Source organism: Nerophis lumbriciformis, linkage group LG05 (assembly GCF_033978685.3).
Source record: "Nerophis lumbriciformis linkage group LG05, RoL_Nlum_v2.1, whole genome shotgun sequence".
NCBI classification, from domain to species: domain Eukaryota; kingdom Metazoa; phylum Chordata; class Actinopteri; order Syngnathiformes; family Syngnathidae; genus Nerophis; species Nerophis lumbriciformis.
In genome coordinates, this window is record NC_084552.2 from 29,010,980 (window position 1) to 29,028,356 (window position 17,377).

The window sequence follows — 17,377 nt, forward strand, 5'->3', positions numbered from 1 at the left end:
TGCATTACACAAGACTATCCGAATGTACTCGAATGATTGAAAAAAATAAATGTTTTTAAGCTAAATTATTGGTAAACACAGTTTATGTATAATAATTTACGTAAACCCGCGAGTAATGAATACAGTTTTCATCAATTAATATATTCTGTAGACATACCCTCATCCGCTCTCTTTTCCTGAAAGCTGATCTGTCCAGTTTTGGAGTTGATGTCAGCATCTGCTTTGAGTGTCGCAGGATATCCACACATTCTTGCCATCTCTGTCGTAGCATAGCTTTCGTCGGTAAAGTGTGCGGAACAAACGACTGACCATTTCGTCGGCTTTCCCCACAGCCTCGTATTTTGAACAAATTTCGTCCAATTTCTTGCCACTTTCGCATCTTTGGGCCACTGGTGCAACTTGAATCTGTCCCTGTTCGTGTTGTTACACCCTCCGACAACACACCGACGAAAGTGAGAAAATGGCGGATTGCTTCCCGATGTGACGTCACGTTGTGATGTCATTGCTCCGAGAGCGAATAATAGAATGGCGTTTAATTCGCCAAAATTCACCCATTTAGAGTTCGGAAATCGGTTAAATATATATATGGTTTTTTTTCTGCAACATCAAGGTATATATTGACGCTTACATAGGTCTGGTGATAATGTTCCCCTTTAAGAAAACAAACTAGTGTGTGACAAGAAGATAAGCTCTGACTCACTTGGGGAGAAGCACACCCTGTTGGTTGGTGGGTACATACTATATCTGGACCCCCAAATGTAAGAGAACCATCCTTTTTTTAGACTTTTTGCTCAGTGTACTGCAAAAACTGAAATCTAAGTAAGATTAAATATCTCAAATAAGGGTGATATTTGCTTATTTTCTGTCTGATAAAATAATTCTTCTCACTAAGCAGATTTTATGTTATGATGTTTTACTTGTTTTAAGGGTTTTGGTCCTAAATTATCTCAGTAAGATAGTACAGCTTGTTGCTGAGATTTTATGACCTATATTGAGTAGACCAAGCTTGAAACTAGAATATCAACTGTTGCAAAGCTGTGTCATCAACACGCACAAGTATAAAACTACTTTTTTAAAGTAATAATTTCTTATTTCAAGCATGAACAAAAAAATCATGACTTTGACACAATTGTGTCTCATAATTAAAACGGACGACAGCCAAATGGACTTTGCTGTTTTATTTTCAATGAAACAATAGAAAATACGCACTCATAAAGTAATACAGTTAGCACAGTACAGTAAAAGGACAGTTAATATTTAAACATTTCAAACTATTTTGAACAGAAATAGTTCATGCACATTCAGATGAATTCTTCAAAATTACAATTAAAAATGTTTTGGCCGGGGGCCGGGCTGTATATATGCGCACTAATTGCCTGAAAGAGCACACACTTGGTGTGATGATGTCATGTTATCGATGGAAAAATGCATTTTTAGACCCCATGATTTGCCTGAGCGGCTAGTAGACCACGAGAGTAACAAGCGGTTGCCTTGTTGCCTTTCCATTAAGAAAAATAAACTAGTTTTTAGTACAAGTTTGCTGGTTTCAAGAAATGTAATGCCCAGCGCATATCATTAAGTCAAGATAATGGCACTAGCATTTACTTAATTTAAAAATAATTTTCAACATATTGAGCAAAAAGGTCTCTCTTTTTTTTTTCTACCAAGAAAAGTGCACTTGTTATTAGTGAGAATATACTTATTTTAAGGTATTTTTGGGTTCATTGAGGTTAGCTAATTTTACTTGTTTTGGAAAGTCTTGACAAGCTAAATTTTCTTGTTCTATTGGCAGATTATTTTGCTTAGTTCAAATAAAATACCCCTAATTTATAATTTTTTTTCTTGTTTTTGAACACTGACTTTTTGCAGTGTGGCAAAGAATGGCGTCTTTTATTTGGGTCAAAACAGTCTTTCTGTATTCCAAAAATCTCCCTTACCCATCGTCTCTCAAGTTGATGGCACATTCCTCAATCTCGCCAAAGAACTCAAAGCGGCGCTTCAGCTCGGCGCGGGTGCAGTCGGACCTCAGTCGTCTCACGTACACCACCCGTCTCTCGTCCTGAAAAAGACACTAGATTAAAGCGGCAGCCATTTTTTTCATTTATAGACCCAGGATAGCTGAGTGGTTAAAGCAGCTGGCTCCCAATGAAAGGGGATTGGGTTCAAATCCCAGTCAGACCAAGTTGTAGCTAGGAGAACTCCAGCCAGAGGAGTTAATGTTTTGTACCTACTCAGTGGCCTAGTGGTTGGAGTGTACGCCCTGAGATCGGTATGTTGTGAGTTCAAACCCCGGCCGAGTCATACCAAAGACTATAAAAATGGAACCCATTACCTCCCTGCTTGGCACTCAGTATCAAGGGTTGGAATTGGGGGTTAAATCACCAAAAATGATTCTCGGGCGCGGCACCGCTGCTGCCCACTGCTGCCCACTGCTCCCCTCACCTCCCAGGGGGTGAACAAGCGGATGGGTCAAATGCAGAGGACAAATTTCACCACACCTAGTGTGCGTGACAATCATTGGTACTTTAACTTTAACTTTTCCACCCCGTCTCATGGACTCGCCTGGGCCCGCTACCCGCGGACGTCTTCCGTGATCGGTCGGCGAAATCTGATGGAAGAAAGCGCCTGCGGTGTTCCGCGAGGCGCTACAATCCCTCTACCTCTTGGGACAACACGCCAACCAGGGGCGGGAGCACTGATTTTTATCAAATGATGTGACGTCTTCCTCCCGGTCTAAAAATAAAGCTTTGAGGTGACTCAGCGACACATGCAGTCTCTAAGGTACTTTTAGCAAAATCTTAGCCTTTTTTAAAGGGGTCCAGGGGGTATTACTTTAACCTCAATTGCACAATATAGAATAATTAAGCAACATCCACTAATCATTTTCTAAAGCCTTGAGGTATATCATTTACTTATTCCAGATGGTAAGTGCCGCCTTGACAGTTCTGCTGACATATGCAAACGAGGTGTCACCTATGACCCCCAGAAACTTTTTTACACTCCATGCTTCTGTTTTCAAGGACCTACCACAAAAAATATTTTTTAAAGATCCTCAATACGAATTACTAATAAGGACCCGTTGTAAATTGCTTCTATATGTAAGAAAAGCTCTGATCGTTTTAGTTATGCAAATGAGCCTGGTAAATATAAATTATTTGCAGATTTCTACCCTTTCTTTTTTGGGCTTCTGTCCAGAGTTGTGGACAAGGGAACGCTGAACGAGGACTTTTACTTGCTGACAACTGATAAATAGGCAAAATCTTATTTGACTGCCCCCCCGAGGGCTGCCTGTGAGTGGGAGAGAGAGAGAGAGGCGGCCAGACGGAGGACAGAGACAATTTCTCCCGTCTCGCAAGTCTTTGTTTGACAGTGTCGGTGCTAATTGTTTGTCTGCGCGCCGGGCCAAGTTTCAACGAGGACGGAATCGTTTCATGCGGTCCCAAGATGGACGGGGTGGGTCGTAGAGGCGTTGGGTAAGAATGGCAGCATCAGCACCAACGGAGGAGCGACTGCAAACAATTCTAGCCAAATATTTCCTATGGGACGGGAGCGGCGATGGGCAAGCTACCGTATTTTTCGGACTATAAGTCGCAGTTTTTTTCATAGTTTGGCCGGGCTCCAGTGCGATTTATATATGTTTTTTTCCTTCTTTATTATGCATTTTCGGCAGGTGCGACTTATACTCCGGTGCGACTTATACTCCGAAAAATACGGTACTTGCAAAATGTGGATAAACTAAGCTACAAGTTACTTTAGAGATGTCCGATAATGGCTTTTTTGGCCGATATCCGATATTCCGATATTGTCCAAATCTTAATTACCATCTATCCATCCATCCATTTTCTACCACTTATTCCCTTTCAGGTCGCGGGGGGCGCTGGAGCCTATCTCAGCTACAATCGGGCGGAAGGCGGGGTACACCCTGGACAAGTCGCCACCTCATCGCAGGGCCAACACAGATAGACAGACAACATTCACACTCACATTCACACACTAGGACAAATTTAGTGTTGCCAATCAACCTATCCCCAGGTGCATGTCTTTGGAAGTGGGAGGAAGCCGGAGTACCCGGAGGGAACCCACGCAGTCACGGGGAGAACATGCAAACTCCACACAGAAAGATCCCGAGCCTGGGATTGAACCCAAGACTACTCAGGACCTTTGTATTGTGAGGCAGATGCACTAACCCCTCTCCCACCGTGCTGCCCTAATCTTAATTACCGATACCGATATCAACCGATACCGATATATACAGTTGTGGAATTAACACATTATTATGCCTAATTTTGTTGTGATGACCCTCTGGATGCATTAAACAATGTAACAAGGTTTTCCAAAATAAGAGAACAACTTCAACTCAAGTTATGGAAAAAAATGCCAACATGTCACTGCCATATTTATTATTGAATCAATCAATCAATCAATCAATCAATCAATCAATTCCTCTATTGTCATTGTCATAATAACACTTAAGTCATACATGTCAACGAGATTTTGTTTGAAGTCACAAAGTGCATTATTTTTTTTAACATGCCTCAAAACAGCAGCTTGGAATTTGGGACATGCTCTCCCTGAGAGAGCAGTAGGAGGTTGAGGTGGGGCGGGTATTGGAGCGTCCCGGAAGAGTTAGTGCTGCAAGGGATTCTGGGTATTTGTTCTGTTGTGTTACGGTGCGGATGTTCTCCCAAAATGTGTTTGTCATTCTTGTTTGGTGTGGGTTCACAGTGTGGCGCATATTTGTAACAGTGTTAAAGTTGTTTATACGGCCACCCTCAGTGTGACCTGTATGGCTGCTGACCAAGTTTGCCTTGCATTCACTTGTGTGTGTGAAAAGCCGTAGATATAATGTGACTGAGCCGGCACGCAAAGGCAGTGCCTTCAAGGTTTATTGGCGCTCTGTACTTCTCCCGACGTCCGTGTACACAGCGGCGTTTTAAAAAGTCATACATTTTACTTTTTTAAACTGATACCGATAATTTCCGATATTACATTTTAAATCATTTATCGGCCGATAATATCGGCAGTCCGATATTATCGGACATCCCTACTTTGGATTAATTGTAGCGAGCTACACGGAAAAAGTAGCTTGCTACATCAACACTACATGTTAAATTAACACTCATTAGCTCCACTGACCTAACCTGACTCTCGCTGGGCTCCACACAAGGATCTGGGACTTCTCAATAGGAGATGTATTTCAGAAGGCGGAGCCTTGTAAAAAAAAAAAGACTTAAAATAGTCATATTTTGCGGCTCCAGACAGATTCATTTTTTTGTATTTTTGGTCCAATATGGCTCTTTCAACCTTTTGGGTTGCCGACCACTGCCCTAACGTTAGACAACCGTGAATCCATCCATCCATTTTCTACCGCTTATGCCCTTTGGGGTCGCGGGGGGCGCTGGAGCCTATCTCAGCTACAATCAGGCGGAAGGCGGGGTACACCCTGGACAAGTCGCCACCTCATCCCATCATCAGGGATTTTCTCCGTATTTTTTTGTCCCACTTTGGATTTGCAGTCCATTTTCCTTCTTTGTAGCTTGTAACTTTGATGTAAGCTACCTCGTTAAGTGGGACTGAAAATAGCTAAACTCCTGGAATCGCTACTGGTTCAAAAAGTAACGACGCTGTGAAATGTAGTTAAACTACGCAGCGTCGCTACTTGTAGCGAGCTACTGCCCAACACTGGACGGGAGTGTTCTGCTGTTTTTAAGAAGCAAAGAGATGCTAACCTCTTCTAATTTGACTGACACATTTTTTAACCATCATGGCGAGAGAAAATAAATCACTCACAATAGCTTTTTGGTGTTGCCTGTCCCTCTGCTCGGCCCTTTCGAACTCCCGCTTCTCATAGTCCCGGCGGTATTCCTCCCTCTTCAGTCGGTCGTGCTGATAGTCCTCGTAGCTGTCGTACCTTGAGGATGGACGGGGGACAACACATGGATGTTTTTACAGCCAAGTCCTAAAGGGACCAGCATTTGTCAGCAAAACTTCACATGCCATTACGTTGTGCACAGGAAGTGCAACATCGACTGATGAATGACTCTCAGCCTTGTCAGGTGTCATTAGGACACATGAGTGCCAAATCAGCTGGGAGCTCAGAGACGGTCTCACGCTACTTTAACCACCACTGACCCCCCCTAATCCCAACTCTAAATTTGGTGCTGTTTTTACTGAATTTCAAACATGTGTCAAAAATGATGACATAACAAATATGTTAATATCAAGATCAGGATTAAACACTAGTCAACGATGCTCTATGTCAGTGGTGTCCAAACTACAGCCCAGACATCACAATTTTAAACAATAAGATTGGTATGTGGCATATACCCTCTTGTGGGCGACGACAAAACCAATGTTGATGACCATGAGTTTCGCGTGGAAGTGGCTAGACAACATCATCAAGTCACTTCACAAACCTCAGCTTCTCCAGAACTCGACAGAACTTTCCTACAGGAAGTCTTATCTTTGTCCATGTGATGTCAGATGAAACAAAAATTTAGCTGTTTGGCCACAATACCAAGCAATATGTTTGGAGGAGAAAAGGTGAGGACAATAATCCCAGGAAAACCATCCCTACCATCAAGCATGGTGGTGGTAGTATTATGCTCTGGGCCTGTTTTGCTGCCAATGGAACTGGTGCTTTAAATGGGACAATGAAAAAGGAGGATTACCTCCAAATTCATCAGGACAACCTAAAATCATCAGCTCAGAGGTTGGATCTTGGACAAAGCTGTGTGTTCCAACAGGGCAATGACCCCAAACACACGTCAAAAGTGGTAAAGGAATGGCTAAATCAGGCTAGAATTAAGGTTTTAGAATGGCCTTCCCAAAGTCCTGACTTAAACGTGTGGACAATGCTGAAGAAACAAGTCCATGTCAGAAAACCAACAAATTTAGCTGAACTGCACCAATTTTGTCAATAAGAGTGGTCAAAAATTCAACCAGAAGCTTGCCAGAAGCTTGTGGATGGCTACCAAAAGTGCCTTATTGCAGTGAAACTTGCCAAGGGACATGTAACCAAATATTAACCTTGCTGTATGTATACTTTTGACCCAGCAGATTTGGTCACATTTTCAGTAGACCCATAATAAATTCATAAAAGAACCAAACTTCATGAATGTTTTTTGTGACCAACAAGTATGTGCTCCAATCACTCTATCACAAAAAAATAAGAGTTGTAAAAATTATTGGAAACTCAAGACAGCCATAACATTATGTTCTTTACAAGTGTATGTAAACTTTTGATCGCGACTGTGTGTATATATATATTGTGTATATATATATATATATATATATATATATATATATATATATATATATATATATATATATATATATATATACAGACTATGTGTGTATATATATTGTTACTTTACATGCAGTCAGCTTTTGGCCCCCAGCCAAATCTTTTTAGCCAATGCCGCCCCCAAGTCAAAAACTTTGGACACCCCTGCTCTATGTAAAGGACAGCTCTGCTGTCTTTAATGCGCTACTGCAAAAATGCTAGTCAAAAATATTTTGTGATAGGACTGCACTGCTGTTTTAAAATATGTACTGCTTGTCAAAAGTCTGGAAAGACCTATAGAGCTCCCCTGGCCACATTTTTTTTTTTTTTACCAAATGCCACTTACAATTGGAAAAAGTGAACAAATTCATAGGTATGACTTGAACGTCTGCATTATGTTTTACTGATACTTTTTTAGATCTCAACTTATCTTTACTTGTATTCCTATGTTTACCTAACCTCTGTTGTTATTGTGTCTATTATACTTTTTTATATATGTCAATGTTTGTATTTTAGTGCTGTCCATCTCCTGTGTTGATGAGCCAAAGACAATTTTCCACCTCAGTGGGCAATAAAGATTTTATTCTAAAGCTTTATTATAGGACGAGTGCGCTGCTGGTTTTTTATGAATTCGCTGTACAAATGCTTGTCGTGTCCAACTTTAGACCTGAACCTGGTCTAGATTTGTCCTGGGGGCCACCGGTTGAATATCCTTGGCTTAGTATATTGTTGAACACAAAATAAGTGAAACACTCACCTTGGCCTGCGACAGAGAGGAGACTGAGACTGAGGCCGGGGGCTCTTTTGGCTTCTGGAACGGAAACTGCTGAAGTCATTGCTGTGACGAGACCTGCGGGGGAGATAAAGACAGCTGATGTTAAAATAGTCCCACCTTTTGTTGGAGACCAGTTACATTTTCGAGCAGAATGTCACCTTCCTTTGACTATTCATGCATGTGCTCTTGGTGATGCACTAACTGCAGGGCAAATAACGTCACGCTTCGTGATGCTTCATTATTGAAGCCTTGCGAAAGGGACTTGAATTATGGAAGAACAGACGCAAAAGGATCGGCGCAGCATCTCAAAGTGGGATTTTAAGAAAACATCAAGCTTTCAGTTCCTGTGGCGTCCCCCCAAACTTAAGCCCGCGATGTCGTATTTTTCAAAGAGGTTGTCGAGCCTGTGATTGAACGTTGTGAAACTATTATTATGTGAGCGAGTTAGCTTTGAGTTGCAAGCAAAACAGACAAACAGAATCAAAGTGACTCTGCGGAATAAACTGACCTTTAAGTAATTTGCCAAACAAACTGCACTGAGGAACTAACTTCATTCAATGAAAGATACTCTCAAGTGCTCGGCTGTCCACAAGGGCCTATTGCAAAAACTCTACTCAAAGAGCCTCCAGATCAGGGGTCCCCAACCTTTTTTGTACCACGGACCGGTTTAATGGAGGCATTATTTTCACGGACCGGTTTAATGGAGGCATTATTTTCACGGACCGGCCTTCCACGTGCGGCGGATAAATACATATATAGCAAGTAAGTGCATGAAAAATGAATGCATGAAAAAACTCACCATAACGTTGAATTAGTGGGAGCCCCTGGCCTTTTGCCTTTGCAAAAAACTCTCCATAGACTTTTGTTTTGTACTCATTTTTTGCTAGTATTAGGCTTTTTTTTTGGCTTTAGTATCTGATGGGTTATATGTGATACATCACATTCAAGGACAAGAGCATGGATATGTACCGTATTTTTCGGACTATAAGTCACAGTTTTTTTCATAGTTTGGCCGGGCCCCAGTGCGACTTATATATGTTTTTTTCCTTCTTTATTATGCATTTTCGGCAGGTGCGACTTATACTCGGGTGCAACTTATACTCCGAAAAATACGGTAATAAAGCTAGACATATGTGCCTTTAGTTACAATAGATTTCTGTCTATTTCCATTCTAAAAGTTATGCATTCATATTTTGTGCAATATTTCATACATAAATACACTAATGTTAGCTTTTTTTTGCTCAAATTTTCCATGTGTAAATTCATCTGTTATTGCTAACTACTTGTGTAATAGGACGATGTGCAATAAAACCAGCACTTTAACTTACTAAGCCAAAGGAGATGTGTATTTTCTTCCTTCAGCACAATTATTATATGCAACAATTTAGCCCTTCTACATTTAAAGGGGAACATTATCACAATTTCAGAAGGGTTAAAACCATTAAAAATCAGTTCCCAGTAGCTTATTTTATTTTTCGAAGTTTTTTTCAAAATTTTACCCATCACGCAAGATCCCTAAAAAAAGCTTCAAAGTGCCTGATTTTAACCATCGTTATTTACACCCGTCCATTTTCCTGTGACGTCACACAGTGATGCCAATACAAACAAACATGGCGCATAGAACAGCAAGTTATAGCGACATTAGCTCGGATTCAGACTCGGATTTCAGCGGTTTAAGCGATTCAACAGATTACGCATGTATTGAAACGGATGGTTGTAGTGTGGAGGCAGGTAGCAAAAACGAAATTGAAGAAGAAACTGAAGCTATTGAGCCATATCGGTTTAAACCGTATGCAAGCAAAACCGACGAAAACGACACGACAGCCAGCGACACGGGAGAAAGCGAGGACGAATTCGGCGATCGCCTTCTAACCAACGATTGGTATGTGTTTGTTTGGCATTAAAGGAAACTAACAACTATGAACTAGGTTTACAGCATATGAAATACATTTGGCAACAACATGCACTTTGAGAGTGCAGACAGCCCAGTTTTCATCAATTAATATATTATGTAGACATACCCTCATCCGCTCTCTTTTCCTGAAAGCTGATCCGTCCAGTCCAGTTGGAAATGCATCTGCTTTGAGTGTCGCAAGATATCCACACATTCTTGCCATCTCTGTCGTAGCATAGCTTTCGTCGGTAAAGTGTGCGGAACAAACGTCCAATTTCTTGCCACTTTCGTATCATTGGGCCACTGGTGCAACTTCAATCCGTCCCTGTTCGTGTTGTTACACCCTCCGACAACACACCGACGAGGCATGATGTCTCCAAGATACGGAAAACAGTCGAAAAAACTGAAAATAACAGAGCTGATTTGACTCGGTGTTTGTAATGTGTTTGAGAAAATGGCGGATTGCTTCCCGATGTGACGTCACGTTGTGACGTCATCGCTCCGAGAGCGAATAATAGAAAGGCGTTTAATTCGCCAAAATTTACCCATTTAGAGTTCGGAAATCGGTTAAAAAAATATATGGTCTTTTTTCTGCAACATCAAGGTATATATTGACGCTTACATAGGTCTGGTGATAATGTTCCCCTTTAACTACTATGGTCACTTTGCTCCTGATCTGCCTAATCTTAGATCATCAACCTGCATGCTGTGGACTGCAGATGGAAACTAGTTTTTGAGTACGATTTGGCACCGTTACATTTTATATGTTTATTATTTTGCATTGTCCCATGTAAGAAAGATGTAACAAATATAGCAAATGGCGACTTCCTATCAGGAGTTTTATAATACATCTATGAACAATCTAATTGGTGTGTCTGGTGGGACTGGCCAAAGTTAAGTAGGAGAAAATGCGGTCATTTATAAATTATTTAATGTCTCTGTGCGGCCCGGTAGCAAATGTGTCACGGATCGGTGCCGGTCCCCGGATCAGTGCCGGTCCTAGAACCGGTGGTTGGGGACCACTGCTCTAGATGACAGGAGCGTTGGGCTGTTGTATAAGAATCTACTGCAAAAACACGAGTCAAAGATTATCCATACAACAGGAACGTTCTGCTCTTTTTTAAGGACCTACTGCAAAAAACACTAGTCAAATGTTCTTTGCTTGCCGTTGACTAAGTTAATTTACTACTAGACCCTGCAGAAGCCCTCCAGCCCTGATCAAAGGGAACCATGGGAAATGAAGTTCTCACTCTGATGACAGGAGTCTGCTTTGAAATGAGATTTAAAGACGCATTCCCACAGCCGGGGTTTGGCTTTCATCTCCTGGGATGTGAAAAAAAATGAAGAAAAGAGGAGCGTGCCATTAAAAAAAAACAACAGCTGCCGCTTAAAACAATAACCCCGGCATCAAACGAATAAAGGCAGCATCAGAAGGGACAGAGTATTAGGAAGACATTTTGGAGGGATAAAAGTGTTCCAACAGGATATTCCCTTTTGTTGCTATAGCACTATTTTCCTCAGAGATACGCGCCTGATAACTCCTCCTCAGGTTGCTGTTCATATTCTTGTATTAAAAAACTGTATTGACCCAAATTTAGGATGCTATTTAAGACCCACCTAAAAATTGTTTAACTTATGATGGGTCATCATATTTTTCGTGTTGAAAAGATTTAGATTTCATAAATAAATTAAAACAGCACTCAGAGTCCAGGACCTCCACCAGGCCCCATCTTCCAATACTAAAGAATCCTTCAAACCATCCTGAATATAGATGGTGATCCGGATCACCCCCCCAAAACAAAATCACCGGTTTCCTATCTCACGTTTGACATTTCCTTGATATTTCCTCAAAAACTTTTTGAGATATGATGCTGAAATAAACTTAGTGAACCCTCTTGACAGTCATCCCCTCTCTTGGTCTCCGTGGGTGGAGGCGGGACAGCTAACAAGAAGTAGCATGTCAAACCACTGTTTATTTAATTCTAACTAGGGATGATGTTCGAAACCGGTTCTCCCGGTTGTTCGATAAGAAAAGAACCGTTTGATAAGAAAAGAACCGATTCCATGGACTCAAATCCCTTTTTGAGAACCGGTTCCCGTTATCGAGGCCACTATAGTAAAGAAAAAGAGTTGGTTCTTTATTCGAATCCCTGGGAACGAATCCCGTCCCACAAGAAATGCCCTGTGGGACATCACAGTCTAATGACTGAGCTACGTCATTTCCTGTGATGTCACACAAGCAGCAAAAATAATGGACCGGAAAAACGCCTCAAGGCATGGCTATTCACCTATAGTGATCACAGAGACAGGTTGTTTTTGTGTTACTACATATATATTTGTTTTTCTGAAAAATCCCACTTAATATACTTTGGGTAACAACAGTCAATATTTATTTATTTTATTTTTTAGGGGGGGGAGCAGCCAATATTTATTGTATTTTTATTTTTTTCTTATAAAATAAAAGTGAGCTTTTGTTAATCCAAATATTGTGTTTTTTTCCATATACAACAACCTATCTGGATTCGATAAGAGAATCGATAAGGAATCGGTTCGATAAGAGGATTCGATAATGGGCTCGAACTCGATAATTTCTTATCAAACATCATCCCTAATTCTAACACAAACATAAGGTAATATAATCGATCCAGATCACCCCAAAATGTAGCCACTTATTTCTTAGCGAAATTCTGACATTTTATCAAAAACCACAACACAAAGTTCCGCTCAAAATCTGTAATTATCCAAAAATAGGATCTTGGAAACACAAGATTTATTTTATATTCATGGTTGTTTTATATATGTATATATTTTTTTAATATTGCAGTTTTGTCTCCTTTTGTCTATTTTTCACAAAAAAGCTCTTGGAAAAATAGTTTTCATCTTGTCATCAGGGTGGTTTTATGTTCAGGGTTGTTTAAATTCAGAGTGCTTTTTTTGCAGGTGGTCTTATATTAAAGGCCAGCTTAGGTATTTAGTATGTGCAGTACTTAAGCAAAAGATGAAGACGTCAAGTGTTTCTCGAGTTGATCCAGCCTGATGTTTTTACCCAACTTAGCTCATAGGTTTCAGGCAGAGAAAGTGTACTGGAAGACCACTTACCAGGAGGTAGGGTGTCTATCAGGTGAGCTGGACAGCGAGCGTCTTCGGTGGCGCCAAGAAGAGCCGCGGGATCCAGAGCGAGACCGAGAACGGGAGCGCGAGCCAGGGCCGCTCCATCGGAGAGACCCGCCGGGCAACAACAGCAGGGAGGACGGCAGCGGAGACGGGGTGCTTCGGGAGGGGGAGCAGCTCAATGGTGGAGAACAGGACGGGGAGCAGTCAAAGAGGAGGTCCAAAGGGGTGCCCTCCCACGGGTAAAGAAACCGACTCTCTTGGCCTTCACCCAAATCCAGCTCATCATTCAGGGACAGAAGCCCTGAACCAGGTAGCCTATGGGAATCGCCATCCTCAATAGACTGCGGGGACGCAGCCATCTCTGCTTCACCGGCACTGGACAGGGCTTTCAAGGGGAGCCCAAAGTGCTTGTTGAGTTCTGCTCGGATCTCCAGGTCATACAGAAACTTCCGGTTGACGGCATATGAGGGGTCCAGGCCCAGAGAGGTTGGGGTCGGCGATTTCTTACTTAATACTTCATTTTCTCCAACAGTGGAGACCAAACTAGAAGAACCAGTAGATGAAGAGTGTGGCGGCATGCCTGAGTCCTTAAATCCAAAATCACCTATAAGCCCAGGAGCAGCAGCAGGGCAACACGGTGTCTGAGCCTCTGTGGGGGCGGAGGAGGCCGTGACACCGTCCTTCTTGACACTAGCCGACGCCTGGCAATAGTCATGGTCGCTGTACCCTCGGGAGGAACCCAGCTTGTGTCCACCAGCGCTGCAGCGACGCTCCTCCGGTCCGCTCCCTGCCACTCGCTGCTGTGTGGCAGAGTAAGGGAGGACGGTGGACGCTTTGCTCAGCTGGGCGTACAGCTCAGTCTGTTCAGGACCCTTCCTGGCAATGCCACCGCCTGAGGCGCTGGGGGCCACGGCACCCGGGCCTGACTCGCCCAGCCTTGCTTTTTTGTACGCCGAAGCTGAGGAGACACATGAGGACAACTTGGTTTTGAGCGATGCTTTGAAAAGATTCTCTGGACTGTCTTTGTATGGGGGTGTGGTAGGTGGTGTCAGACCTGGACAGAGGACATGAAACAGAGTATAAGAAGTCAACAACAAAAATATACCACATTCCCTCACAAGTTGGGTTTATGGAGAGGCCTGATTAAAATCTGCACTTTCACTATGATTAATCCTGATCTCTCTTTTATTACAATCTTGACAGATTCGTGTAATGCATGAAGGAACTTAATATGCTGGTGTTGTAACACGGATGGGTTGTCACCGACCTCCCCCACCTCACCCACCCTGTGACCTTGAAAACAGGCTCTTAGGTAGGAAATATAACAGAGGACAAACCACATGTAAGTAAGAATAAGTGTTTAAGATCAAGTGTAAATTTACTACTTTTTAGACCTACTGTGTGTATAAGTTTGACACGTTCTTGTGCAACTGTATATCATGCGGTTGGTGTGTTTTTCACTTATACCCGTATGGTTTAATTTTCATAGCACTCTTAAATATTAATCAAATCAAATCAAGAAGGGTCAATCCTCGCAACATCATCATCATCAGCCGTTGTCAGTCCACTGCTGGACGAAAGCCTCAGCATGTTTCTGCCATAGTGAACGATCTCTAGCTGCTCTCTGCCACTGCACTGTTCCCTCTGGAACTGCTGGGGACTGGGGGCCGTCTTCTTGGCGTATTTTTCATGCTGGTTATTAGCCTACACCTTCCACGCTGGCTTGGTGCGGGTTGGAAGGGGTATTTTATATCAGAGATCCTTCTCCTAGACTAATTTCCTTACTGGGCTGTTGAACTTAGTCTGTCCTGTTGGTTGTCCGCGCCCCAATTACCCAGGGACCCGCTCAGCTTTATGGCGCTGACTGCCCGCCAGTCACAAGAGAAGGTGCAAACGGTTCTTTGTGTGCATTTTATAGACATTAGTTGGGACTCACTAACCCCACACACAACCTCCCATCTCATGCCTGGATGTAGTTTAACGTCATACCCAGGACCATCGCAACATCAGAGGTCTTCAATGTTTTCTAGACCGAGAACCCCCAAACTGATGTAGAGCGGGAGCAGGAACCCCCTACTTGTGTATCTTGTATAAAATAGTGTTTTAAAATAAACTGGTCTGAGAGGGACCTTGTGTTTGTGCAATATTCACCCATCCCTCTCCAGGTGGTCCTCGGGTTATAAACGAGTTGCGTTCCTAAGATGTTTCTCAATGTCGAGTTTTATAGTGTAAGTCAGATCTTATATCTAAAACGTAAACAAAATCACTCCTAAGTCACTCACAGTGTACAGAGAACAAATGAAGGATATTTACAATACACAAATGAAACGACTAAACACACAAATTAAATGAAAGAATAATAAAAAAGAGAACAACTTCTTGACGGCTGTAACCCGTTGTTGTCTTTCAGGCGTTTCTACCTTCGGAAATTTGGCCCAGGTTTGCCAACCTTCATTACATTAATACTTTAGATCAGACCTGGGCAAATTAAGGCCCGTTAAGCTTTTCAATCTGGCCCGCCGGACATTCCCAAATAATTATTTTAGATCTTTAAGATGGAAACTGTAGCTGCCATTATGATGTGCAGTGATGTTTTCAAATTACCGTAAGACTTGAACTATACAAAGTATTTCTATGGTTGGCATCTGCGCTTTTGCATGATATACTAGTTACTATGGTAATCTAAAAGTCACAGCAGCTCAGACGAGGCACCAAGCAGTGTGGGTGGGGAGCGTTTCCACAGAGTGTTTCCTGAGCGGCCAGCCTAAAATGCGGGTGTCTGGGACAGACGCAGAAGGAGATTTTTACAACAAAGTTCTTAAGCTAAGGGATATATCAGATGTATCAGATTTTAGGTGGGTTTTTTTTTACCCTTCGCGTTCATATTTGGCTGTTTGTTGCATTTTCGTTGCGCTTCGCTTGATTGTAAAATATGTCGATCAAGAAGGAGTGTGATGTTCATATATTGTCAATATTCAGTGTTTTATCATTCATAGTTAATATTGTAAATCCCACATTCTTTATTTTTATGTACATTCTGGGTGTCTCATTCAGTAAAAAAAAATTAAATTCCATTCCGTTTTTAAGGTGGTCTGTCATACCGTTTTTAGCTTTCAATCAGACATTATTGTGAGGTTTTGTATTAGTGTTACTAAAAAGCAGATAAACCAGCCCCTAGACACATTTTTTTCTCTAAATTTGGCCCCCCGAGTCAAAATAATGGCCCAGGCCTGCTTTAGATTATCCCAGTTTAATTTTGCCTCAATTTTCACTTTAAAGGGGAACATTATCACCAGACCTATGTAAGCGTCAATATATACCTTGATGTTGCAGAAAAAAGACCATATATTTTTTTAACCAATTTCCGAACTCTAAATGGGTACATTTTGGCGAATTAAACGCCTTTCTAATATTCGCTCTCGGAGCGATGACGTCACAACGTGGCGTCACATCGAGAAACAATCCGCCATTTTCTCAAACACCGAGTCAAATCAGCTCTGTTATTTTCCGTTTTTTCGACTGTTTTCCGTACCTTGGAGACATCATGCCTCTTCGGTGTGTTGTCGGAGGGTGTAACAACACGAACAGGGACGGATTCAAGTTGCACCAGTGGCCCAAAGATGCGAAAGTGGCAAGAAATTGGACGTTTGTTCCGCACACTTTACCGACAAAAGCTATGCTACGACAGAGATGGCAAGAATGTGTGGATATCCTGCGACACTCAAAGCAGATGCATTTCCAACGATAAAGTCAAAGAAATCTGCCGCCAGACCCCCATTGAATCTGCCGGAGTGTGTGAGCAATTCAGGGACAAAGGACCTCGCTAGCACGGCAAGCAATGGCGGCAGTTTGTTCCCGCAGACGAGCGAGCTAAACCCCTATCGACCCGAGCTTCCCTGGCCTGCTGACATCAACTCCAAAACTGGACGGATCAGCTTTCAGGAAAAGAGCGCGGATGAGGGTATGTCTACAGAATATATTAATTGATGAAAATTGGGCTGTCTGCACTCTCAAAGTGCATGTTGTTGCCAAATGTATTTCATATGCTGTAAACCTAGTTCATAGTTGTTAGTTTCCTTTAATGCCAAACAAACACATACCAATCGTTGGTTAGAAGGCGATCGCCAAATTTGTCCTCGCTTTCTCCCGTGTCGCTGGCTGTCGTGTCATTTTTGTCGGTTTCGCTTGCATACGGTTCAAACCGATATGGCTCAATAGCTTCAGTTTCTTCTTCAATTTCGTTTTCGCTACCTGCCTCCACACTACAACCATCCGTTTCAATACATGCGTAATCTGTTGAATCGCTTAA

The 17,377-nt window shown here is 42.2% G+C and overlaps 1 protein-coding gene across 5 annotated transcripts in view; it reads right to left on the reverse strand.

Annotated features, from left to right (window-relative positions):
* Nucleotides 1–17,377, reverse strand: part of ppargc1a (peroxisome proliferator-activated receptor gamma, coactivator 1 alpha) — an 86,194-nt gene that overhangs the window by 16,838 nt on the left and 51,979 nt on the right. For 4 of the 5 annotated variants that reach the window (XM_061960948.1, XM_061960947.1, XM_061960951.1 and 1 more), the window contains exons 8-11: nt 13,054–14,122; nt 8,043–8,135; nt 5,791–5,911; nt 1,938–2,059 (exon numbers count right to left, since the gene is read on the reverse strand). In XM_061960948.1, the coding sequence (XP_061816932.1) occupies nt 1,938–2,059; nt 5,791–5,911; nt 8,043–8,135; nt 13,054–14,122 (1,405 nt within the window). The remainder of the gene's footprint in view (nt 1–1,937; nt 2,060–5,790; nt 5,912–8,042; nt 8,136–13,053; nt 14,123–17,377) is intronic. The other variant, XM_061960949.1, reaches the window with a different exon arrangement.